At 31.8% G+C, this 26,881-nt stretch overlaps 3 protein-coding genes across 3 annotated transcripts in view; 1 reads left to right on the forward strand and 2 right to left on the reverse strand.

Moving 5' to 3' along the window:
* Positions 1 to 26,881, reverse strand: part of LOC139513064 (argininosuccinate synthase-like) — a 70,220-nt gene that overhangs the window by 22,229 nt on the left and 21,110 nt on the right. The window contains exon 12 of the mRNA XM_071301180.1: positions 2,452 to 2,509. Within this exon, the coding sequence (XP_071157281.1) occupies positions 2,452 to 2,509 (58 nt within the window). The remainder of the gene's footprint in view (positions 1 to 2,451; positions 2,510 to 26,881) is intronic.
* On the reverse strand, positions 399 to 2,324 carry LOC139510380 (argininosuccinate synthase-like). The gene is made up of 4 exons (XM_071296962.1): positions 2,277 to 2,324; positions 1,780 to 1,970; positions 1,209 to 1,274; positions 399 to 517 (listed from the first exon to the last, which is right to left on the reverse strand). The coding sequence occupies exons 1-4, from the start codon at positions 2,322 to 2,324 to the stop codon at positions 475 to 477; spliced, it is 348 nt and encodes a 115-aa protein (XP_071153063.1). The 3' UTR covers positions 399 to 474.
* On the forward strand, positions 6,507 to 26,151 carry LOC139513059 (nose resistant to fluoxetine protein 6-like). The gene is made up of 15 exons (XM_071301172.1): positions 6,507 to 6,937; positions 7,909 to 8,096; positions 8,711 to 8,786; positions 9,551 to 9,644; positions 9,943 to 10,127; positions 10,903 to 11,070; positions 12,648 to 12,744; positions 13,546 to 13,638; positions 18,641 to 18,809; positions 20,626 to 20,705; positions 21,925 to 22,032; positions 22,856 to 22,979; positions 24,410 to 24,596; positions 24,962 to 25,104; positions 25,746 to 26,151. Exons 1-15 carry the CDS (start codon positions 6,544 to 6,546, stop codon positions 25,872 to 25,874), a joined length of 2,235 nt encoding a protein of 744 aa, XP_071157273.1. The 5' UTR covers positions 6,507 to 6,543; the 3' UTR covers positions 25,875 to 26,151.

Below are 26,881 nucleotides of genomic sequence, written 5' to 3' on the forward strand. Positions count from 1 at the left end.
TTCTAGCTCAGACATGTCTAGAATTTCTAGTGTACATCTGTCAATAAGTGTTTTCTACTGTAGAACAGTTTTAAATAACACAAATAAGAAAACTTTCTGCACCTGAAAAAAAAGAACAGTTCTAGTCGTTTCAGCATATAGACTGTTTGTTTAAGACAAAATGTTAATCTTCGTCTTAGTAGGAAAACGAATGGGAAGATTGTAAGTCCTTAAGCTGATGGATAGGAATTCGGATTCGCATCTTTAGTAGATGTTCCGTGAAAATATACTTGACGCAAGTTTAATAACTCTACAAAGATACCTTTAAAACACAATACAATTGATATACAAATCTAATTTTATTTCAAATTTTAATAACTATGATAGGCCAATTTAATACACATAACGAAATATTTATCTTGGTTTGAAGGTATAGATACTAAGAATAAGAATTATGTCATTTAAAAACACACATGAATGAATAATATATGCTGCCTATTTGTTCGACAAACTTCTAAGTCGCTGGAATTCTCGAAGACTGAAAATATAAAAAAGAACAAGTCATTCATTTATCCATGTAATTGGTGTCTTTATTGTATAATGAAAGTAACACTAACAGAAATATCTTGTTTTGTGTCAGCAGAAACTTTTTACCTTAATTTTGTTATTGTCTTTATTTTTGGGGAATTTATAATCCACGACCAAACGAGATTTTAATTTTGATTTGGGTTATCAATTTAAAAAATATGTCAAATATTTATGTAATTTTTGGTATGAATTGAAAGCTTACAAACCTGGAATTATTGTTGAAAGTTTCATTTTCTATAATAAAAAACTTATATGTAGTAAAAGGGCATAATTTGCCGCCTTTCTATCAGGTCAGAGAAACCTGGGTTTGTACTTCCAGGAACCGATGCACACTTATATGCAATTAAAAGTATGTTGATATTCTTAAAAAATCATGCTATGGGTTTCTTTTGACAAGGAATGACTGACTTTAATCAAACTAATGACAAAATTGCAATGAATGCCTATTTTTTTTAAAAGGTTACATATAGAAAGCAATGAATCCTTAAAGGAGCGGTTCGATACCTTAGACGATTGTTACCTTTGTTTATATTTATTTCAATTTTTGGGCGCAATAAAACGTCTTTTTGTTCCTCGTACTAAATTAAAAAAAAATATGTCGCTCTTTTTATACGTATACTAAATGTGTTATTTTATTTTACCGTAAAGCATTTATCTTGATAAAACCGGTAGCATCTGTTGGTTCATAATCACCTTGAACATCCATACTACAAAGAAGAACACATCTTTTTAACATGTCATCACGAGTATGATAAATTCATCATATTTACCCTAGTAAGACATATTTATTCCACAAATCGGTGTATTTACCTTTCGAAGAAATGATTTCAGTTATATATATGTAGAGGTGAACTTATATTCATGTATCTAATTTCGTTTACAAGAGCTATGTTTAATTGTTCGTTTGTGTTGTCTCGAGCAAATAAGCTTTGGAAATGCATGTCGGGAAATGCAAACCCTGGTCATGCACATGATTTCACTCCGTGTGTAGTTCGTGTTATTTCCGTCGTTTTCAATCTTATTATGTCTGATTATATTTTGCATCATGTCTACAATATGTTCTGGTCAGATACATTATTATCCTTTCCGAACCTTGTCCCTGTAAAATTATTTATTATTTTGCAGTCTTTGTTGGAACTATCAAATTACTTAAGTGACAAATATTTATCAAATGATTTATAAAAAGAAAGTGTTTACTGGTTTTTGACCTACCTAACTAATTCCTCATTGTAGAGAGATGTTGGTGACGTTCTACCAAGAACGTAGACACAACCTTTGTATATTTTTAGGTTAACAGAACCTGTTACACCGTCCTGGCTCTTCTGTATGCACTTACGTGTAAACTCACATTCAGGACTGAACCAAAATCCAAAAATTACAATTTGAAAAAATATACATAAATGCTACATAATGGCGTCGTCAGTTTATTTTCGATCTATGAGTTTGATTGTCCCTCGGGTACCTTTCGCTCCTCTTTGAGTACACATTCAGTATGTAAAATTTGTGAAAAGGGAACGGAATTGTTATTACGACATAAGGAACATATCCAATATCATCTGTGATACGAATAATTCATAACGAATTTAGCATGGGGAAAAGCGCAAAAAGTATAGAGCGTAAAAGGATTTCTATAGAATAAGAAAAACAGCAGTCAATAATAGTGACTGAAGATATTGGGGATATTTTTTATTAAAGAATCAACATCTAACGAAAACCACAGGTTGAGGATATATAATCACAATAATTTTGAAGCCCATATGTCACAGTAATAAAAAGGATAGCTTAAATCTGTAGAAAACGTCAATTGAACATCTACACCTGCCAGAATGAAGGCCAAAAGACGGGAAATAGGTGAAATAATATTATAAAGAATTTTTACCTTACCTCTGTATACTTGATCAGCAAACTTGATATCAAGGTCTCTTTTTATTCTTCTTACTTCCTAGACAAATATTGAAACAGTAAACAATGAAGACAACCGACTGTCTTTATGAATATGTTAGGCTATATTCCTTGTTTTGTGTATTTCATTCAAAGGAATTAAACAGAGAAATTTTGTTAAGTATGCTGACTTTTTCAATATTTGTTTGACTATTACAACTATATATCTAAAGACTGAAACAATTAACACTGGTTATTTTGTAGTCATCCGATTAATTAAATCGATATAGTTTATTTAATGTATTCATTAACTTAATATAGTGTTGCTGTGTTACATTCTTGTAAGTAATGTTTGCACACACTATTTGCCTTTTACATTACGTTTTCTAGGATTAAGAACCATACAAATGGTTTGACCACTCGTGTTAATGTGATAAACTAAGCTCAAAGAGCCAGTCTTGATCTCATTTGTTATTGGCTGTATATTTTGTTTCTATATATTCTATTTCTCATTTGTCGTTCCCTCAAGATGTTATGTTGTTCCCTCAAGATGCTCTGTCGTTCCCTCAATATACTATGTTGTTCCCTCATAATAATGTAATTTTATTGCTATGTTGAGGGAACGAGATAACTATCTTAGGGAACAACATAGCATCTTGAGGGAACGACATATCATCTTGAGGGGAAAACATAGTATCTTGAGGGAACGACATAGTATCTTGAGGGAACGACATAGTATCTTGAGGGAACGACATAGCATCTTGAGGGAACGAGATAACTATCTTAGGGAACAACATAGCATCTTGAGGGAACGACATATCATCTTGAGGGGAAAAATAGTATCTTGAGGGAACGACATAGTATCTTGAGGGAACGACATAGTATCTTGAGGGAACGACATAGCATCTTGAGGGAACGAGATAACTATCTTAGGGAACAACATAGCATCTTGAGGGAACGACATATCATCTTGAGGGAAAAACATAGTATTTTGAGGGAGCGACATAGTATCTTGAGGGAACGACATAGCATCTTGAGGGAACGAGATAACTATCTTGAGGGAACGAGATAATTATCTTGTGGGAACGACATAGTATCTTGAGGGATTGTCTGCCTGGGATAAAAACGTCCTTATTATTTAGAATAATTCATACTTTTGCAAACAGTATTTTTTTTTATAAAATGACAATATAATAGATATATATGATAAAACCAAAGTGGTGATTAACTACAGAATAAAAACGGATACATTACATAAAACAACCTAAACTATCACATAAATATTCACAGACTAGTTAGCCAAAGCCATTAAAATAGTTTTACAGGGAAGTAAAATTGAGAAAGGAAATGGTGAATATGTCAAAGCGACAACCACCCGACCATAGAGCAAACAACAGCCGAAGGCAACCAATGGGTCTTCAATGTAGCGAGAATTCCCGCACCCGTAGGTGTCCTTCAGCTGACCCCTAAAATATGCATAATAGTACAGTGATAATGGACGTCATACTAAACTCCGAATTATACACAAGAAACTAAAATTTAAAATCATACAAGACTAACAAAGGCCAGAGGCTCCTGACTTGGGACAGGCGCAAAATTGCGGCGGGGTTAAACATGTTTATGAGATCTCAACCCTCCCCCTATACCTCTAGCCAAGATATATAAGAAGCCACTTTTTCCCAATAGAAACCAAATACCAATGCTAGGTGAACAGAAATACGTCATAATGAAAGGCGACATCCTGTTAAATAGCCACACAATAAAAAAAAAACTAAAAAAATACAAACAAAAGTACACAAACAAAAGTATACAAAGCAAAATACAGGTCACCAAAAGGAATTGTACTATTTTACCAGAATAAATAAAATAAAAAACTTCACATTGCTCCATGGCTTTGGACGTGAGGTCAAGCAAGGTCAGATGAACCCAGAATGATCAGATGCTTACCTTGCAATCATATCATACTCCACATATGATTGTCTTAAGGTTATACTATATGCGAAACAGACATTTTCATACAATTGAATTTTGATATCTAATCCATAAAATGTGATTGAGGTCAGGTGAATCAAGTCTAAATGACAGACACCTAGACGTTGCAAAAACCCATAAACAAAATACAGTTATCCTATTTCTCATAATTATTGAGCCATTTACGTGAAAAATTACCAATGCAGTCGCTGAACCATGAAAATGATGTCAAGGACAATGGACACATGAGCGACGGAAACATAAGGAACCTAATATATATAAAGTATGAAGCAACCAGGTCTCTTACCTTCTTAAATACAAAAATTATACAAATAGTTTACCACAGTCGGGTAGTAATCCCTGTGTCTCGCATTCTTTAATGTTCGTCGCAGGCGAGGCAAAACAAAATACCATCAATTTTCGAGTGATCTGTCGGTCTAAATGTCAATTAAATGCATTCAAACTAAAATAAAAAAAATGATGTTTAATTTTTTCTAGCCCTTACCCCACTAAAAAAAGAAATGAAAAGAAAAAGGAAATGACACAGAAGATACCAAGGGGTAAATACAAAACAGTCAACACCATTGTCAAGTGATAAAGTTAAACGAAGTAAACATTGTACACCGTCAGATGCGCATTTCGAAAATTATTCTGTTAAAAAGTTGGGTTTTTTTCATTTAAATTTTAATTTCTAAAAAGAATTTCAACTGGATATTATTTTATTCTTCATCATTTCCAAATTATATAAGTGTACTTAAATGAAAAAAAATCTTTTTTAAAACGATACGCCAGTAGCTTGACTTCGAAATTCGCGAAATAATCAATATTTTCACTACTATCAATCACATCCAGATTTCAGGTAACGGTCAACCTACCATACGAAAGTGTGGTGTGAAACAATTCTGAAAGAATCCAAAGAAATGTTTGAATGCATATCAAGTATGTTTAAAAAAAGTTTTATTTAGAATATTATTATGTTTGGTGCGAACGCGTCTTCGATGACGAAAGATTTATAAAAAAAACCACTCTTAACCGTTACGTCCTATTTTTGTCCCAGAAGATGACCCATCTTCTTTATCTCTTTTATCACGCTATCAATATATATGACCGGTGGTTTTAGTGAAAAACGACATCTTATTAGTATAAACACTATATTTAATGCCCACTGGTTTTATAAGTACATGTATTCTGAAAATTAGTTTGCTTAATGATCTTGTTAACGAAGACCACTTTTACTTTTTACAGAAGATAATAATAATAATGATAATATTTTTTCAGGTAAAGGCAATATATAGAAATACACAATACTACCTTCAAATATAGCAATGATTGTTACATAGGAACAATTAATGCCTTAACACAAGGGTGACCCATATAAGCAAACAGCTTATTTCAAATGAAGTCATTTTAGTCTTGATAATAAAATAAATAATTTATTAATCAATTTTACAGCAATAAATAGTATCCATGAATCCCAGCTTAACATATTCGTATAGAAATAAACTAATAAAATCTGAATCTGACATTGACCTGACTTTACTCATTATCTTTTTTTAAATCATATTTACAAATTAATTTTTGAGGATGATAGTTCTCTCAACCAATAATCGAAAGCCGCTATGACAAAGAAAATTTGCCGAAAGTTATGTCAGTTTAACAATGTTTCATGCAGTTCAAATATTGAATTTGGAAACAAGTTTGGAAAAACTTATATTAATCCGTTATGAAAGTTTGTTAAACAACAACAATTTATCAATCAACTAATAAACTTTTCATTTCATTGTCTCTTCTGTATTTTTTTTTTTAATGTTTTTTTAAACATAAAATTTTAAAATTAAACTAGATGAGTTTAATTAGTATGTTAAAAATTAAGATTATATGTGCAATATATAAAATTGAACGTCTCTTTATTAACCTCCATGTCACATGTGTATGTCATCATTCATGAGAGATACATGCACACTGTCCTTTGTAACTGTGATAAACGTCAGAATGAAAATATTTACATATCAAGTTATCAGTAAATATTATGCGAAGTAAAGTTACAAAATACCTCAATTTTAATCAAGTTTGTGAACACTAAGGTGATCAATCTCAAACTCAGATCTGAGGAATATTCCTAAAATGAATCTGTCAGTTTTTATGTGTTATGTTCTTTTCACTTTTGAAGTTTATTCTTTAAATCAAAACCAGGGATATATAGGTAATTTTTTACATGTGAACAAACTTTTTCAAGAACAGAAGTATAACATTAAAAAATCGCCATTGAAATATGCACAAATGGCCGAATCCATAGGCAAAGCTACAGATCTTAGAACAGTGTTCAGTATGCGAAAAGAGTTATTAGCACAAAGTAGTATTATGGCAGACAATGTGACAGAAATTCCAGGTCTTGTTAGCACCAGTTCAAACCAAGAACCAACCAAGCCACCTAAACCAGATATATCAGAACTTTGTAAAATTCATGCAAATGGCATAATTGAAGGAATAAATCAGCAACAATTTTGGGCACTGAGAAGTAAGTCTTTGTTTTCAATAAAGGACTCAATATCATGCAAACAGTTAACTAGATTAAACTAGGAACGATCGACGTTTTTAAACAAGACAAAGAAACTCACAGATTTAAAAGATTGAAATCTCTGTTCGATACAATATTTCAAACAAGATTCAAATTCCTATTCAGAGATCGAAGTTATCATCAGTCGAAATCTATATTAACTTTAAAGATATTAAGAATTAAATAAGAAAATAGGCAGATCATGAACATACTAAAGGAAAAATGTAAAATAAACCTAGAAAAATCATAAATCTAAAATAAAAAAGACAAGTTTAGGAGAATAACCAGTACAGTTTCCAAGCTAAATGATCGGTCAACAAGAAAAATTACACGAAGGTTAAATATTGAGTGACATTAGGCCTCTGTATGATTTATTTGAATATAGGAAATTTTGAACACTAACATTCTAAAAACATTGAGGACTACCCTTTCACAAATAACTTTTAATATGAATATAGTTTCAAGTGAGCATTCTGTCAATACAAAGAAAAAAGTGTATATAAAAATATTGGGGAATTAAACTAACATGGTTATGTAATGAACTTGTCAATCGTTACAACATCAGATGCTCTCAAGTCACCAGCTACATGCTAAATTTGTTATAGACCTACAATCGGCGCCTATGGTCTGTCTAATATCTTCTTGGTTTTGATATTTTAAATTTGAATCGTATGATGATAGACATGTCGACGTAACTAGTCTACACGGTTTAGACTCCTTTTCATGTCTGTATTTTAGTTGGACAAGTGTGACACATAAACAAAGAATTAGTACCTATACGATGTATTCATGTTCTGTATTTTTAGAGCCTAATTTCGTTCATTATACGTTTTGACATTGAAAGGAGAAGACTTTTTACATTCCACTAGTTATGACAGAAAGACTACAATAATCATCAGTACGATTAACGAGAGTTTTTGTTTTGTTTTCAGTGTTGGACTCTGCAGGTAAACCCCCTGCTAATTTGCTGGGCGGGGGATTCAAATGGCTTGGTGACTATGAAGAATGTCTTGACATTGAAGGTCAAACAGTCGCTAATAATTTAACATATTCTTTTGGAACACAATATTGCATGGTTACCGTAGTTAACATACAAGCTTTACCACCAATACTACCTCTGGTGAGACATAACACTTGATCTTATATATTTGTGTAGTAAAGTAACAAGCAATCTCAATAGCATTGCTCTTCCGGTAAGTCCGGGCATTTCATTGACATAAAGTTAAAAAATAAAAAATCGTACCCAAGTTACGGGACGAACGGATTTTTACCCGCCATTATTGTATGTCTTCGTGACTTTTAAAATTGAGAACATAAAACAAACATACATAGGCATAGCAAAGCTAAGGTACAAAATGTCACTTGTTGTTCAAAATGTAGTGAAACAGGTAAAATTTAAACATAAAGGCCAAGAGAAGAAATAAAAGGAGGGCATGACATAATACATTTTCATGGATCGGAATTATATAGACAGTTATTTTGTTCGTCTTTTTTACTTATCGCTATGGCGCTTTAGCTTTTTTCGACTTATTGGTGTTGACGCTCGTATCTTCACTATTTTTCAAACTAAAAAAATTAATTTATAACAAAATGCTGAGGAGCTATAATTTTTAAAACCTCAAGAAACTGCGTCTTAGGTCCTATGAATAGCAAATGTTCCCTTTTAACGAAAACCGAAAAGAATGCAAATATGATTTGGTTAGCATATCTAAATTGCTATTGAATATGTTTTAGTACACACCGTTAAATATTGGAATGTGTATGCCAAACAGTTGTACAGTCAATGATACACAACGTTTAATTGATATAGGTATGTATGATTGAATTCCAATATTTGCATACAATTTCTCAAAATAAATGCATCTTGTATATGATTGAGTGTTGTAATGTTTAATCAACAGTAAAACATATTGATAATATGAGAGTATTTTCAGAACAAGAAACATATAATGCGATCATCTTGAGATGAAGAACACAAATTCAAGCTTTGTTTCTTTACTTTTTGCTGTGCATGTACCATACCCCCATATCCTTGTCAAATTGGCAGAATCCATAACTATCAGGTGGTAATATACCCTAGTGATAAACTTTTGTACAAAATGTATACTAGTAGATTAGCGTTTTAGATAGTTATCACTTTCAGTATGATTTCTTGGAAATGGTTAGAAACCGTTAACACCAGATGATTCAATTAATAAACTGTACAGTATATTAATATTTCAATATAAACAGTTAGTATATCAAATATATAGATATAGGAAGATGTGGTGTGACACATCACATCTTCCTATATCTATAGTGTGAGTGCCAATGAGACAACTCTCCATCCAAATAACAATTTATAAAAGTAAACCATTATAGGTCAATGTACGGCCTTCAACACGGAGCCTTGGCTCACACCGAACAACAAGCTATAAAGGGCCCCAAAATTACTAGTGTAAAGCTATTCAAACGGGAAACCCAACGGTCTAATCTATAATCTATATGTATATATACGTATTTGAATTTGAAAACTATCTATTCATAAAATATTGTTTACATTGACATTGCTATTTCATTCTATTGTACTTATAGCTGTGAAAAATGTTACAAACAACCTATTTATAGCCTACCAAGCAGAATGCCAAGAACCAGATAGATCGTATGATACTAGAGCTGTAATCGTACTGTAAGTAGTCGTGTAGTAAAATTGATATTAAACTATATATGTTTAAGATGAGAAATTTACATCTTATGTATGCTTAATTGAAGAATTCCTACTTCAAAAGACCACCTTAATTTTATTAAAATTATTATCTATTACTTTTATTAAGATTTAGTCGTATCTCGTAATCCTAACTTTTGCTCAACTATACACATTTGGTGTGTTTTGTTGAACGATAATAAAAACAACGATGATAAAGGGTATTTTCAAACAAATGTGTTTATTTCTAAATTCAACAAAAAGTACTTCTACTTATTTTTAGGGTGGTTATATCCTTCTTCATAACCATAATGACAGCTGGTACTGCATACGATATAACATTAATACAGTGGCCTAAGTGGCAACAGGCCGCAAAGCAAAAGGGACCCGATGCAATAGTTGCAGTTGAGGCAAACGAGAAAATCCCATTACTCACAGATAGTGATCAGATAGTACAATATCAACCAGGTATGGCTAACATGTGTGTCCATTATCAATCAGGTATGGCTTACATGTGTGTCCATTATCAACCAGGTATGGCTAATACGTGTGTCCATTATCAACCACGTATGGCTAACATGTGTGTCCATTATCAACCAGGTATGACTAACATTCATTTTGGAGAAGACGTTACTAAGTTGTAAAACTTGTGTCTGATCCTTTTGTCATTTTGAACAATAAAATATGTTTAAACTAGCTATGGCCTACGTTTTAATCAGTTATTAACCATATATGGCTAGCATTTGTGTCAATATCAACCTGCTATGGCCTACATTTGTGTCAATATCAACCTGCTATGGCCTACATTGTTGTCAATTATCACCCTGCTATGGCCAAAATTGGTGTCAAATATCAACCAGGTATGGCTAACGTATTAATAAATTATTAACCATATATGGCTAGCATTTGTGTCAATTACCTGAGGTATGGCTAATATTAGTGCCATATATCAATCATGTATTACTAACATTTGTGTTCAAAATGTTGATTTCAACTTTCATTTTCTTGCTTATCACATATTACTGATTTAAAAGAAGGCATGATCATATGAAACGGATTTCTTTATCATGTTGTATATAATATAAATTCATTCTCCTCTAAGTTGCAGTGGGTAAATAGCATATTGTCATAATACATATTTTGAGTCTTTTCTTTAAAACTGTATATGTCTTAATTTAACTTTGTATACGTCTGAAAATTGAAATGTCTATAAATAAAATGTTACTTCTATTTGCTATTTCAGGAATATTTGGAAAAATCCTGCTTGCCTTTTCTGTATATACTAATGGTTCAAAACTTCTTAGTACGCATCAGCCTGAAGGTTCACTGACAGCTATCAATGGAATCAGATTTATATCAATGACTTGGGTTATACTTGGACACTCGTATATATTTGTACTTTTTGATGTTGGTAAGAAAATGTTTTTTTTTCTTTTTTCTAAATATTGACAGGAAGTAAGAAACATAGCAATTGCTTAAATCGTAAAATACGTCGTCAAATATATTTCCACAACTAAGAATTAGTTTCTTTTAAAAAACTTTTAATATATCAAAACAGTTTATATACTTCAGGAAGAAGAAATATATAAAAAATGTGTATGACGGCAAATTAAAATTAAACAGTTGCAACAATTATTCAAACCGGAGTTCAATTGATTAATATTTATTACATTGGTTGCAATGAATTACATTGATTTCCCAGTTAGATAAAAACCGATAATTTCACATGTGAAATAAACGTGGTTATTTCACTCTCTGACGTCATACAACAATAGGCGTTGTCAATACGTCGATAACGTCGGATCAAAACAAATTGTCAATGCGTAGGAAAAAGATATAGTTCCTTACATTTTCTACATTAATTTCATAAAAAAAGCCATTTGCCAATGTAATAAAAAGAATAACTAATCGCCGTATTTGAATATAAAAAATAAGACAACGCGTGACCGAACGACGCATCGATTAAACGAGTGCGCAGCACGAGTTTAATCCATAGCGGCGTTCGGTCACTAGCATGAAGATGTCAGCAAAATCGCGGTACAATTGGGCAAGTGTTGAAACAAGAGGCGTCAACATAGAAATTAGGTGCACACAGAAAAAATTTGGACACGATTCATGCATTCAATTCTATTTCTTGAAAAAGATGAAAATGAGAAACGTCATGCAAAAGACCCCATTCATCTCGATTTTAACATAAACATATTAAATACCCTTAGAAAAGTGTGACAAGTGTCAAAGTTTTCCGTAGTTTTTTACCCTTTTAGCTCAATAACCGTATAAGCTAAGTAAAACAAAACGAACCCGTGGCATTACCGAAAGGGATCAAAATGAGTAACATGGTTTCATAGGAGTTGCGGCTCAATGAATTCGGTCTCCTCCTTTAGAAGTATACATTGCAAACAATAGCAATCCTTACAACTCGTGTGTGTATGTAATAAAACACAATTTACTGATGCAGAACCACAATTATTTAATTTCAAATGATGCCAATACTTTAAAGAACAATTTAAAAATGAATCATTTTGATACAGCGTTCAGAGACGAGATGTAGCAATGAAATCATTGGTCTTATAATTAATTAGTATTGATATGAATTATCATAAAAATTGTCATGTGTATAAAACTTTGAATTGTTTAAAAAAACTAAGGATTCTCTACCTAAGGAATACATTTCGTTGGCAAAACTTTCATAATTGTGGGGTTTCAATACTCTACAACTTCTTTCTAAATCAAGACTTTTAACCTTCTTTTATTCGAGCATCAGTAATGAGTATTTTGTTAGGAGAGCAAGAACAAACTTATATGCCTGATATCTTTGACGAGTTTATATAGCAACATACATGGTCAAGTTAATTACTTCTTATGCATATGCATACAATATCCTGGTCATGTAATTGAGGTATTGCAACGAAAGACAATTGGGATCGAGAAATCATTGATTGTTTTGTGTTTACGTTAAATACTTATACTGAGTATTTTTATTTACAGATAACGTGGGTACATTTCTACCTGAAATGATGAAAAGAGTTACCTTTCCTGCTGTTAGTAACGCTCTTGTATCAGTGGACACCTTTTTTGTTTTGAGGTAAACAATTAAATAGATAGTATTGGTTAATAAAAACAGCTCCTTTTCCTAATATGTTTATCTGAATTGTAGTAAGGATTATACTCAATGACGGATGCACAAGAAACGACAAATTGAAACTTAACTTTCATTAAGAATAACGGGAAATTATTAGCATCTGGAGATGCTACAACTTTAAATTGTATCTAAATGATGTGGTATAAATGCCAATTAGACAACTCTCCATCTAAGTCACAATTTGTGAAAGTAAACCATTATAGTCTAAATTTTGACAAGACTTAAGGGAAAATGCATTATGCAAATGCCTGCACCAAATCAATAATATCCATTCGGTTGATGTGTTTTAGCTTCTGATTTTGCCGTTTGATTAGGGACTTTCCTTTTTGAATTTTCCTTGGAATTCAGTATTTTTGTGATTTTACTTTTTATCTGATAACAACAAAAGAGGGACGAAAGATACCAAAGGGACAGTCAAACTCATAAATCTAAAACAAACTGACAACGCCATGGCTAAAAATGAAAAAGACAAACAGAAAAACAATAGTACACATGACACAACATAGAAAACTAAAGAATAAACAATACGAACCCCACAAAAAACTAGGGGTGATCTCAGGTGCTCCGGAAGGGTATGAAACATATGAAAAAATAGTCAAGGTTAAAATAAATTCAGAAACACACAGCTTAAATGTCCATGTGTAGAGTTGCAAACAATCAGATTTATTTTCTAAAATTATCATATAATTGATATATAACTTAAGTATTGATTGTTTTGTTTTATTTGAAATTTCCATTCTACAGTGGCCTGTTATTGACATACCTTGTGATGAAAGAAATGGCGAAAAAACGTGGAAAATTAAACTGGGGAATGTTTTATTTTCATAGATTTTGGAGGTAAGACCAAGTTTAAAATTTAGAGATATGTATTTTCTGTATCAATGTTATACAATAAGACTCTTAAATATGTGAAGATGTTAATAGAAGGCGTTGTAACTCTGATTGCTTTCAAACATCAGTATTATGGAAAGTGCACAAAACACAATAATATCATACTATGCAATGTTCAAAAAAGATTGTGGTACAGATTTTAATACAGATATATGAAATCAGAATAAAACTTGTTAACCGTTTTTTTGCCGTTCTTTAGCTTTTGAAATAAACTTTCATTTTAATCCGAACCGCTCTGAAAAGTTAGTCATATTCACTATTTCAGACATTTCTACCGCAATTTTTAAAAATTCTTTTTAAACACTTTGTCAGGTCAAATGATTTTCAAAGTTTTCAAGCCAAATTTATTTACCTGTGCAATGCATTGTTTAAAATATTTTTCGTATTTCCGACTTTTGACTCAAGAATTTATATTTTTCGACATGTTAACCTCTGTGGTAGGACACCCTGGTAGTCAGTCAAGCAAGATCAAAGTAAATAAGAAAATTTAAGATTGTAATAGGTGCAATTTTCAGGGAAAGTTAACTATTTAAATACTCTCTATGCATGACTAAATCATCGGAAAACAGTTAATTTATCCCTAAATTGAACCGATCATATATTTGATCTTACTTTTTTTGGTTGCTCGTAATTCCCTCTATTCCCATTTCGATGTAATTAAAAAAGACGCAACACATAAGTAACGATAATCATATTTTGCATAAATAAACATTTATAAATAGTCATGTCTTCTCTGACTGTTCATGACGTTAAAATACTAAATCCCTGGGATGTGTTTTAGTTGATTTTAGTCTGTGATGCATGATTTTTTATTATTAATTGTTTTTGGCTTTTAACTAGCTGTCAGTAACTGCGAGTACTCTCAAATCGTATTTTCTTGTTAATTCGATCTGTTGATACTGTTTTTAATGCTTTTTTTGTTATTTTATATTTATATAGAACTTGTTTATATACCAGCTTTGTTAAGTTGGAATATCTTCCAATTTTCACTTACTACATTTGTATAAACTTCAAGATTTACCTGTATTATTAAAACCGTTTTTTTTTCAATTTTCGTAGAGTCAAATATTTCGCAGTGGTGTCTTGCCAAGGCTTTGTTTGGACTTGTTTGTTGCTTGTTGGCCTTGAATTTTTATCCCTAATATTTTATTAACTGTGCATTTACATTCAGATATCGCAGATCAAATTTATTCGTTCATAGTGTATTAATTTACGTTTTTTTGATTGAGTTAAGCCTGCCAATTGATATTTTATTGTGTGTTTTTCTTTGTTTTGATGTTATACTATTGTTTCAGAAAAAGGGAAAAGGTTTGGTTCCATTAAAACGTTTAATCCCGCTGCAAATGCTTGCATCTGTCAGGAATCTGATGTACAGTAGTTGTCGTTTGTTTATGTAATTTATACATGTTTCTCGTTTCTCGTTTTTATATAGATTAGACTGTTGGTTTTCCCGTTTGAATGGTTTTACACTAGTAATTTTGGGGCCCTTTATAGCTTGTTGTTCGGTGTGAGCCAACGCTCCGTGTTGAAGGCCGTACATTGACCTATAATGGTTTACTTTTTAAATTGTTATTTGGATGGAGAGTTGTCTCATTGGCACTCACACCACATCTTCCTATATCTATATATGTCACAAATAATTTCTCTTTAAAGTCCATATTATTTATAAATATTAACTTCCTAAATATAAAATTGCACCAGTCACTTCCCAAATACACATCAAATTCATCAATCTACATTATCTGAAAAAGACTAACATTTTCGATTTAATAAGATATAACGCATGTACTAAAATATTCAAATAATACAAAAGAAATGGGCGGAAGGGTGGGTAAATTAAACGTGTTGGATTAACCAGTAAACTAATTCAAACGACAAAGGAATATAAATTAACCTGAGGTGAACAGGTATTTCTATTAACCAATCAAATATGATTATTGATATTGATGGTGTATTACTTTACTATTTTCCAGATTAACCCCTCCATACATATTGATATTGATGGTGTATTATTTTACTATTTTACAGATTAACCCCTCAATACATCCTTTTTGTATTGATGGTGAATTATTTTACTATTTTACAGATTAACTCCTCCATACATATAGATATTGATGGTGTATTATTTTAATATTTTACAGATTAACCCCTCCATACATATTGATATTGATGGTGTATTATTTTACTATTTTACAGATTAACCCCTCCATACATATTGATATTGATGGTGTATTATTTTACTATTTTCCAGAGTAACCCCTCAATACATCCTTTTTGTATTGATGGTTAATTATTTTACTATTTTCCAGATTAACCCCTCCATACATATTGATATTGATGGTGTATTATTTTACTATTTTACAGATTACCCCCTCCATACATATAGATATTGATGGTGTATTATTTTACTATTTTACAGATTAACCCCTCCATACATATTGATATTGATGGTGTATTATTTTACTATTTTACAGATTAACCCCTCCATACATATTGATATTGATGGTGTATTATTTTACTATTTTACAGATTAACCCCTCCATACATATTGATATTGATGGTGTATTATTTTACTATTTTACAGATTAACCCCTCCATACATATAGATATTGATGGTGTATTATTTTACTATTTTACAGATTAACCCCTCCATACATATTGATATTGATGGTGTATTATTTTACTATTTTACAGATTAACCCCTCCATACATATTGATATTGATGGTGTATTATTTTACTATTTTCCAGATTAACCCCTCCATACATATTGATATTGATGGTGTATTATTTTACTATTTTACAGATTACCCCCTCCATACATATAGATATTGATGGTGTATTATTTTACTATTTTACAGATTAACCCCTCCATACATATTGATATTGATGGTGTATTATTTTACTATTTTACAGATTAACCCCTCCATACATATTGATATTGATGGTGTATTATTTTACTATTTTACAGATTAACCCCTCCATACATATTGATATTGATGGTGTATTATTTTACTATTTTACAGATTAACCCCTCCATACATATTGATATTGATGGTGTATTATTTTACTATTTTACAGATTAACCCCTCCATACATATTGATATTGATGGTGTATTATTTTACTATTTTACAGATTACCCCTCCTTACATATTGATATTGATGGTGTATCATTTTACTATTTTCCGGATTACCCCCGACATACATATTGGTATTGATGGTGAATTATTTTACTATTTCCAGATTAACCCCTCCATACATATTGATATTGATGGTGTATTATTTTACTATTTTCCAGATAAACCCCTCCATACATATTGGTATTGATGGTGTATTATTTTATTATTTCCCAGATTAACCCCTCCATACATATTTATATTGATGGTGTATTATTTTACTATTTTACAGATTAACCCCTCGATACATATTGATATTGATGGTGTATTATGTTACTATTTTCCAGATTAACCCCTCTATACATATTGGTATTGATGGTGTATTATTTTACTATTTTCCAGATTAACCCCTCCATATATGTTGGTATTGATGGTTTATGATTTTGCAATTTTTGAGATTATCCCCTCCATACATGTTGATATTGATGGTGTCTGATGTTTATAATTTGCAGAATAACCCCTCCATACATAGAGATTATCATATGGCTTTTTCAATAACGCATCCGTATCAACCCGAGACACCAAAATAATCCCAAGAGCTCTGCTCGAGGGATTATATTGGTTGAGGGTTGATGTGGTGTGTGACATTGAAAAAGCCATATCATATATACTTTATTATACACATTTACCTCAAGTAGATAAACTCATCAAAGATACCAGGACTAAATTTTGTATATACGCCAGACGCGCGTTTTGTCTACAAAAGACTCATCAGTGACGCTCGAATCCAAAAAAGTTTAAAAAAGCCAAATAAAGAATGAAGTTGAAGAAGAGCATTGAGGACCAAAATTGCTAAAAGTTTTGCCAAATTCAGCTGAGGTAATCTATGCCTGAGGTAGAAAAACCTTAGTATTTCAAAAATTCAATATTTTGTAAGATGTTTATTATGTGACATGACGTCATACAGATAAGGAGTTTTGAAATGACGTCATACAGATTATAGGTTTGACATGACGTCATACAGATTAGGGATTTGATAAAGCTTTGCAACAGTGACTGCAATCGATGACGTGATGTCATACAGATTAAAGGTGTGGTAAAGCTTTTGCAACCGTGCTGATATCGATATCATCACGGGTGGCTGATACAGCACGCTTGCCATTGATTGTAATACACATACAATTTATCTGTATTTACTACTAAGTATATAAGAAATGTTGGTTGTGATGGTGTTTTACAGATTAACCCCTCCAAACATATTGATATTGATGGTTTATGATTTTGCTATTTTCCAGATTAACCCCTCCATACATATTGATATTGATGGTGTATTATTTAACTATTTTACAGATTAACCCCTCCATACATATTGATATTGATGGTGTATTATTTTACTATTTTACAGATTAACCCCTTCATACATATTGGTATTGATGGTGTATTATTTTCTATTTTCCAGATTAACCCCTCCATACATATTGGTATTGATGGTGTATTATTTTCTATTTTCCAGATTAACCCCTCCATACATATTGATATTGATGGTGTATTATTTTACTATTTTACAGATTAACCACTTCATACATATTGGTATTGATGGTGTATTATTTTACTATTTTACAGATTAACCACTTCATACATATTGGTATTGATGGTGTATTATTTTCTATTTTCCAGATTAACCCCTCCATACATATTGGTATTGATGGTGTATTATTTTCTATTTTCCAGATTAACCCCTCCATACATATTGATATTGATGGTGAATTATTTTACAGATTAACACATCAATTCATATTGGTATTGATTGTGAATACATTTACTATTTTCCAGATTAACTCCTCCATACATGTTGGTATTGATGGTTTATGTTTCATTATTTCCATATACCGGTAGTGGTCCGGTATGGAAAAAAGACGGAAATGAGTATAATTACTGTAAAACATCTTGGTACTATAATCTGCTGTACATTAACAACTTTTTTGAAAAACCAGCAGATTCGGTATGTTTGACAATTCATAGATCATTTTACTATAACATCGGAACAAGTAGTGTTTGTCCTAAAAAAATCAAAATTTTATTACACAAGAATAAAATGAATGTCCATCAGTGAGATGCTGAGGATGTACGACATTTAACAACATAAGAAACCAATACTATATAGTTGGTTATGGTAGCCCCGACATGAATAATGTGCAACAATATATTAATTCAAACGATAGACTAAAAACTGAATTTATAACATAATAATTTGCGAAAAACTAAGATGAGACTAATGAAACAACAAACTCCGGACTTGGAACAGGCACATAAATAATGTGGCGAGAATAGATATGTTTGTGAGCGCTCAACTTTCCCCTAAACCGGACAGTGGTGTGACAGCACAATATATGAATAAATATTAAACATCAGTTGCAATTTGCAAACACAAAATATCGATACAAGGCACAAAAGTAACTAACATAAAAACAAAAGACACAAAGCATCAAAATAAGAGCAGTTTCTGAAAGCTAGCTCGACTAAAGTATCAATGAGTACACTTCCATCGTAGTTAATGCTAAGATTTCATAAACAGAATGAGAAATGCACGAAATTGTGCAATGCCAAAATAAAAGTAAACAGTATCGTCAGCATGTAGCATCATGAGTTCTCATAACTGTTCTCATAACTGTATATATATACAGAGCCCAGGTGGTCGTGTGGTCTAGCGGGACGGCTGCAGTGCAGGCGATTTGGTGTCACGATATCACAGTAGCATGGGTTCGAATCCCGGCGAGGGAAGAACCAAAAATTTGCGAAAGCAAATTTACAGATCTAACATTGTTGGGTTGATGTTTAGACGAGTTGCATATACATTATGTACACAGCCATGTATCACCATCATTGGTGGCGATCCGATGGATACATCTGTTGTAGGGTTGTCACTGACTCAGACGTACTTATAAATATAATTATTTTCTGTGACTGTATCTTACATTAATTTGTAGGATCCTTTACTATAGATAATTTAGCTGATCTGTAACAATAACATCTTCATGCCTTATATATCATGTACTGCAGTACGCCGCTAGATTAAAACTGACGTGGAAAGGTAACACACGGCCAGCGAAAGCTCTTTTTATTGAGAGCCCAGGTGGTCGTGTGGTCTAGCGGGACGGCTGCAGTGCAGGCGATTTGGTGTCACGATATCACAGTAGCATGGGTTCGAATCCCGGCGAGGGAAGAACCAAAAATTTGCGAAAGCAAATTTACAGATCTAACATTGTTGGGTTGATGTTTAGACGAGTTGTATATATATATATATATATATATATATATATATATATATATATATATATAGACAATAACTGTTTAGTGTCTTTAAATATCGGCTGTATTTGAACGAGGCTAGATAATATGCGAGCTTTTAGCGAGCTATAACACCTGTTTCGAGCCGAATATAAATACAGCTGATATTTAAAGACACTAGACAGTTATTGTCTTTATCCTGCAATTAATTTGGTATATCATTTGTGTTTTAAAAGACAGAAAAACACATGTTTTGCATTTATTTTTAATTTGAAATGCCTTGAGGCCCGTGTAGTAATACGATACAGTAATCACACATACAGCTGATGACGGGTTCGCAAAAAAAAGAGTCTCGAATGGTCAACAATAATACATCGCTCAAGGTGAATAATTATCTATTTTAACATAACAACTATATTCTACAGTAAAAACAAATATCAAAACATTGTCCAATTTGAAACAAGAGTGTACGAGTTGTCCTACGCTTCAGACTCGACGCATTCGTTACTGTTCAAATCTTTATTTTTCAGTGCTTTGCATGGGCTTGGTACTTAGCTAATGATATGCAGTTTTTTGTACTTAGTCCTTTAATACTCATTCCGCTGTATTTGTAAGTATTTCAATTAACTAGATTGTTGAAGTGAAAAATGAAATTAATCAACTCAAGGGCAAATACAACTTTCATTAAAATTATAATAATTAATTGCTTTTTAACAGACAATATAAATCAAACTTACATGTGTGTGTGTGTGTGTGTGTGTGTGTGTGTGTGTGTGTGTGTGTGTGTGTGTGTGTGTGTGTGTGTGTGTGTTCATTTGTTGTATATGTTTGCTTACCATTGATACATAACAAGAAATATGATATGAATTTGTGATGTTGTTGCGTACATGTAAGTTGAGAATTTAAAGCCTTGTCGAGCCCAAAGTTTTTCAATCTTCTCAAGAATTTTGTTTTATTTACTGAATCTTGCAAAAACATGCTGACACACTTATGGTTTCTAAATCTTGAAAATAACAACTTTCATGGAACTCTAACGTTTGAAATTTACATAATATTCAAATAATTTGGCTTACCGACATTAGAAAAAAGTTTTATTTTAAGACAAAATTCTTTAATCCTAAGTTCTTTCAAATCAAATTGAGAAGCAGTGTTATGGTCTAGCAATTTTGTATTTCGGTATGACATAAATCTCATGCACATTTGAATCCTTAACATGACAAAGTATCTTTTAATCATGTTTTTCTTTGTCTAATATGTTCTCCTATTTATTTGTATTGTAGTCCTGTAATATTATGTTGTCATTTCAATGTTATATTTAACTTTGCCATTAAAGTGCGAGATTTGGCATGCCACAAAACCAGGTTCAACCCACCACTTTTATTCCCCTTTAAAAGTGTCCTGTACCAAGTCAGGAAGATGGCCATTGTTATATTATTGTTCGTTTCTGTGTGTGTTGCATTTTAACGTTGAGTCGTTTGTGTTTTCTCTTCTTTTTTTTTTTGAGATATTGAGATCAGACGTGGCACGGTACTTGTCTATCCCAAATTCATGTATTTGGTTTTCTTGTTATATTTGTTATTCTCGTGGTGTTTTGTCTGATGCTTGGTCCGTTTCTGTGTGTGTTACGTTTCGGTGTTATGTCGTTGTTCTCCTCTTATATTTAATTCGTTTCCCTCGGTTTTAGTTTGTTACCCCGATTTTGTTTTTTGTCCCTAGATTTATGAGTTTTGAACAGCGGTATACTACTGTTGCCTTTCTTTTTCTTTTTCAAAAATGTTATTGAATTTGTCAAATTAGACTGTCTTCTTATTTACATCGTTCGTATTTAGTTTTCAACTAGCTGGATTTGCTGTACTGTTAGCTTTTTTAATTGGAACGTGGGTAACAACGGGAGTTATGGCAACAACATGGAATGCTCCAATGTCAATGTTTGATGGGTAAATATAACATATTACCATAATTCAAATTATAAAAAAAGGTGATACGGAGAATTGTCTCATTTGCAAGCATACCACATCTTCCTATTTCTAATAGATACAAAAAAAAGACAATCTCAAACACTTCAAATAGAAAAAAATATACCAGACAATGAACCAAAAAAAAAAATCGAACGAAAAGTCAAACAAAAGTCAAACAAAAGTCAAACAATAGTCACAAAATCTTCAAAATATGATTGAGCAACACCAAAACGCACGAGTGGATTTGTATGCCCAGGAAGCCATTCATATTTAACATGTGATACCAATTTAAAATACTTGAGGGGTTATATTCGAAGATTATGCATCATATAAAAACGAATGTCTCAGAAGTGACCAAATACATAGTCCATTGGTAAATGTATTTCTATTGAGCTCTTAGACATTTACGGAATATGATAGTTTGGATGAGCTAAGGATATACAAAACTGATATCGATAGAGACGACACAACTATTGAAAGCAGAACAAACTGAAAACAAAATAAAAAACAACAGCTTCTTTAGTCCTTTAAAAGGAAACACAGGTGCTTAAACATGAGGATATACGGTTCTTGTACCGTCGTGTTGTTCACGTAAAACAAAACTGGTGATACGTCGTATTCAGTGACGTCATAATCGATGCATAGAGCCTGGTATTGTGGCCTTGCAGATGGAACATTATCTTTGGTCATCTTTGTTAAAAACAATATATGAAACACATGTCTGTCATTTAATAACTTATGAGTTTGAAGTTGATACTTTTTTTTAAGTCAGACCATTATTTATTTTGAATTATTATTTCAGAGGAGATATGACTCACTGGGGAGAACTTTACTTCAGGCCTTACTTTCGAATGGGACCTTACTTAGTGGGAATGTTTACTGGATATCTGCTTTATAAAACAGATTTAAAGTTGAAAATAAATAAAGTAAGTCTTAATTTTTTTTTTAGGATTATATGTATGTATGTAATCTGTAAGTTAGCTTACCTTTTTATAGGATGTTTTTACTTTCCCTTTTATCATAAAGATTTACGTTTCTGATAGGGGTGCTATAAACAGTTTCGTATAAAAAAACTAGGTGTTATTCCCCAACTAAAAATAGACATGGAGGGAAGTCCCTTTTTATCAACATAATTGGTGAAAAAGTATCATGTTTTTTGTATTTGGTTGTAAAGATATGTTAATTAACTTCAATTAAAACAGGTTAAATGATTAAAATAATTTAAAAAATTAGATTAAATATTCATGTTTTGAGGGGAGACAACACTGTAAACAGTCTGATTTTTTTGGCAGTGAAAATTGAAAACTTATTTGCAGCCACTGTAGCTCTTTTCGGAGCAGGCGAACGTACCCTGAAGCATGAATTTTTTGAAAGACCAGGTAAAAATCTATGAAATTCATACAACTTTGATAATGAAAAATGTGCAGGTATCATGTCTTCAGGGGTGTGCACATGGCCTGATTTCAGGTTTTTTAAGCTTAAATTAGGCAATGTTTTTCCCAGTTTCTCTGGATAAAACTTTTTTATACTATTAAAAGTACACTTTTTTTTATTCCATTATAAACTAGAGAACATTCTGATTCCAGTGATATCTAGTTTTATACAGGTATCTTTATTAATCAGTCCACCACTAAGGGTCACTTATACATGGTCCCTCAAAATATGACGTCATAGAAAAAACTGTTGATTGCACCCTAGGGCAAAACTTTTAGGAATTTTTGGTCCTCAATGCTCTTCAACTTCGTACTTTATTTGGTATTTTTACCATTTTTTAATTCAAGCGTATCTGATGAGTCTTTTGATGAGTTTGACTGTCCCCCGTGTATCTTTCGTCCGTCTTTTGTATACGAAAAGCGCGTCTGGTGCAAATACAAAATTTAAATCCTGCTATCTATGATGAGTTTATCTGAATATCTCACCCGATGAAAACTACTTTTTGCATTTTCATTATAAGTACATGTGAACACATTCAAAATAGATGACTAGGAGTCAGATAACATAATTATTATATATCCACATGTTATGTGTGTCAATGTGTGATAACAGTATGAGTCCTCATTAAATTTTCTGTTTTTGGTGGCTTACTCCTTTTCTTTCATCTCCTTGCCCTTTTATCATAACGTATATCTAAACTGTTAATAAAGGCTCCATATTTTCATATGTTATATATGTATGTATACTTTTAACAAAAAAGAAACACTGAGAAGACAAGTTTGTCTTACTCTAACACATTTTAGAAGCTCTTTGTTTTTCTATTCACTTTCGAAAGTTCAATTATCATTCCGTACAAGAAACATTTTTATATCAATATTTGAATAATATTTTCAAAATTTTTTGACGTGTATCTCTTTTTCAGTTTGTTAATTTATTTGGTTGGTTAGTTGCCGCTGTATTAGCATGTGCAGTTTTATACGGTATATATGATGACGTTAACGGTAATCGTCCGTCACAGGAAGTGTCGTCATTCTACATTACGGTGCACAGAACAGTCTGGGGCGCGGCAGTCTCCTGGGTGATATTTGCATGTGCTCATGGATATGGAGGTAACAAGTTAAACGACTTCTATTTTGATTATTTCTAGTTTGAATGTATCAAATTTATAAGCTTTGTTAGATTTGTTAATTGTTATTATAATTTTAAAAGATTCTCCCCACAGTGGGATCTACCTGTTATAAAAGTTTATTTAAACATGCTTTATGACATTTTCGTGAATGTTAATGGCTGCTAGTTACTTTTTATATTGGCGTATTGGAACAACATCTACATCCGTGTGTCCTTTCAACTAGATTTTCTCTTTCAAATATAGTTTAATAAATTTAAACGAAATACATCACATGTGTGTTTTCACATGTAGTAGGTTTGATGTATGTTAGATGATATAACTCAATTAAACTTTTCCCTTTTACAGGTTATGTGAATACAGTATTATCCTGGAAAGGCTTTATTCCACTTAGCAGACTTACATATTGTGCATACCTTGTTCATCCTCCTATTATCTATTACTACCTATTGACAAGACGAAGGCTGATTCATTTTACTGATACAGAAATTGTAAGTGGTGAAAACACTGTTACTTGCATCTTTCCTTTTTCATCAACATTACATTTATATATTTTTTGTTCACTTTTTAGTTTCTATCATACAATCCTAAAGGCGATTATTTTAGAAACACCCGAAAACAAGTTGTGCAAAACTCAATAAATATGATCATAAAGATAGGCTAGATATTGTTACACAAAGAACGCTGATCAAGATGAATGGTTTGATATTTTGACTTAAAGCGCAAGGAAATAAACAAAACCATTTTGTAAAATAAACAGATTCCAACCAGACTGGAGAGTAAATCTTAAATTGTCTTACTTTTGAAACATTAACATCCCCCACTTTTATAATTTATAGGAGTGTTGATTGTGACTTATTGTGCTTATACCAAACATATGTGGACCCACACTTGTCCCAACCATTACAGTAAAAAAAATGTTCATCTCTTTTTAAACAACTGTGTTACATTTAAGATTGTAAGACTAATGCTCACAAATTACTCGTGTAATTCAAATAGGCCCAAAACACGATAAATAAGATGAATACTTGAGTAAACATGGGATATTTTAAATCATACTTAAGATACATTGTGTATTTATCAAATAAAAAATAAATTCTAAATAAATTAATTATGAAATTTTTACTTGTAGATCTATGAATTTTTAGGACATCTTGCCTTGTCATATGCAGCAGCTTTTATAACTTCAATGGCGTTTGAGGCGCCGATGATGGGACTTGAAAAGGTGATTTTCAAGCGACAAGAAAAAACGAAGAAATAAACGTTGATTATGGACTGTACAAATGATAATATCAAATGTGAATATCATAAATTTTGCTAACAATTTGTTCTATAAAAAAGTGCAATAGATTTTTCATTTTCTCCTATTAAAAACAGTGATAAAGTATTTTCGGATTAAAAAGCCTCAAATCTACCCGAGAACGTTGCATCCAGTTTATACAGAAAAAAATCATAATGTACTTTCGCATTATCAGGCGTAATTCTGTTAATAGAAGACTCTGACCGTCATTTACATTAAACAGGTGTCCATTTCTCTAGTGATAGTATTATATAAAAATCGCAACAAATGGTGTACCTTTTCATAATTTGTATCCATTCATTTTCTCATTTGTATAAAAGTATCAGAGCACATTTCGATCAATGGTTTAGAATGCAAGAGAAAAAGAGCAATTTCAAAAATGGAACTAGTTGCTTAATCATTTATCTTTAAGATAAAGATAAGCGATGGCTTATTTGACACTTTAAGTTTATCATTCACTTGTTATCTTTATTCATTCAGATTAAACGTATACATCAGATAATGATTATTTGAATGAAATTTAAAATCACAAAATCGACTAAGCGTAGTTTGGGCTTGCATATATAAATGAATAACAGTGTTGCAAACATGAGAGAGTACAATTCAAAATTTCCTCCGAAATATCTGACTAAACCAAACTTCTTAGCTCTTGGTAAGAACATATTAACAAGTATATAATTTGAAGTGACATAATTTCTTTACATTAGTGAAAGAAATTCTACAACAGGATCTGTTCTAGGGAAGTGTAGTTCGGATGAAACAATGGATATAACTGTTAGAAAATCTTCTTATTTTACCGATTCCATCTCATTTCCGATTGTTACGTCTTGTCTACGCATTTGGCGCTGCTTTGGAGTTCACCCAATTCCCCAAGATATTGTATGTGATCTTGTCAATGATTTTTTCCCTTGATCTATGAGGTTTAAACATCGACAAACTACTTTTTCCTAGAGCTAGAACTCAGCTGT

This window comes from Mytilus edulis, chromosome 2 (genome assembly GCF_963676685.1).
Source record: "Mytilus edulis chromosome 2, xbMytEdul2.2, whole genome shotgun sequence".
NCBI classification, from domain to species: Eukaryota; Metazoa; Mollusca; class Bivalvia; order Mytilida; family Mytilidae; genus Mytilus; species Mytilus edulis.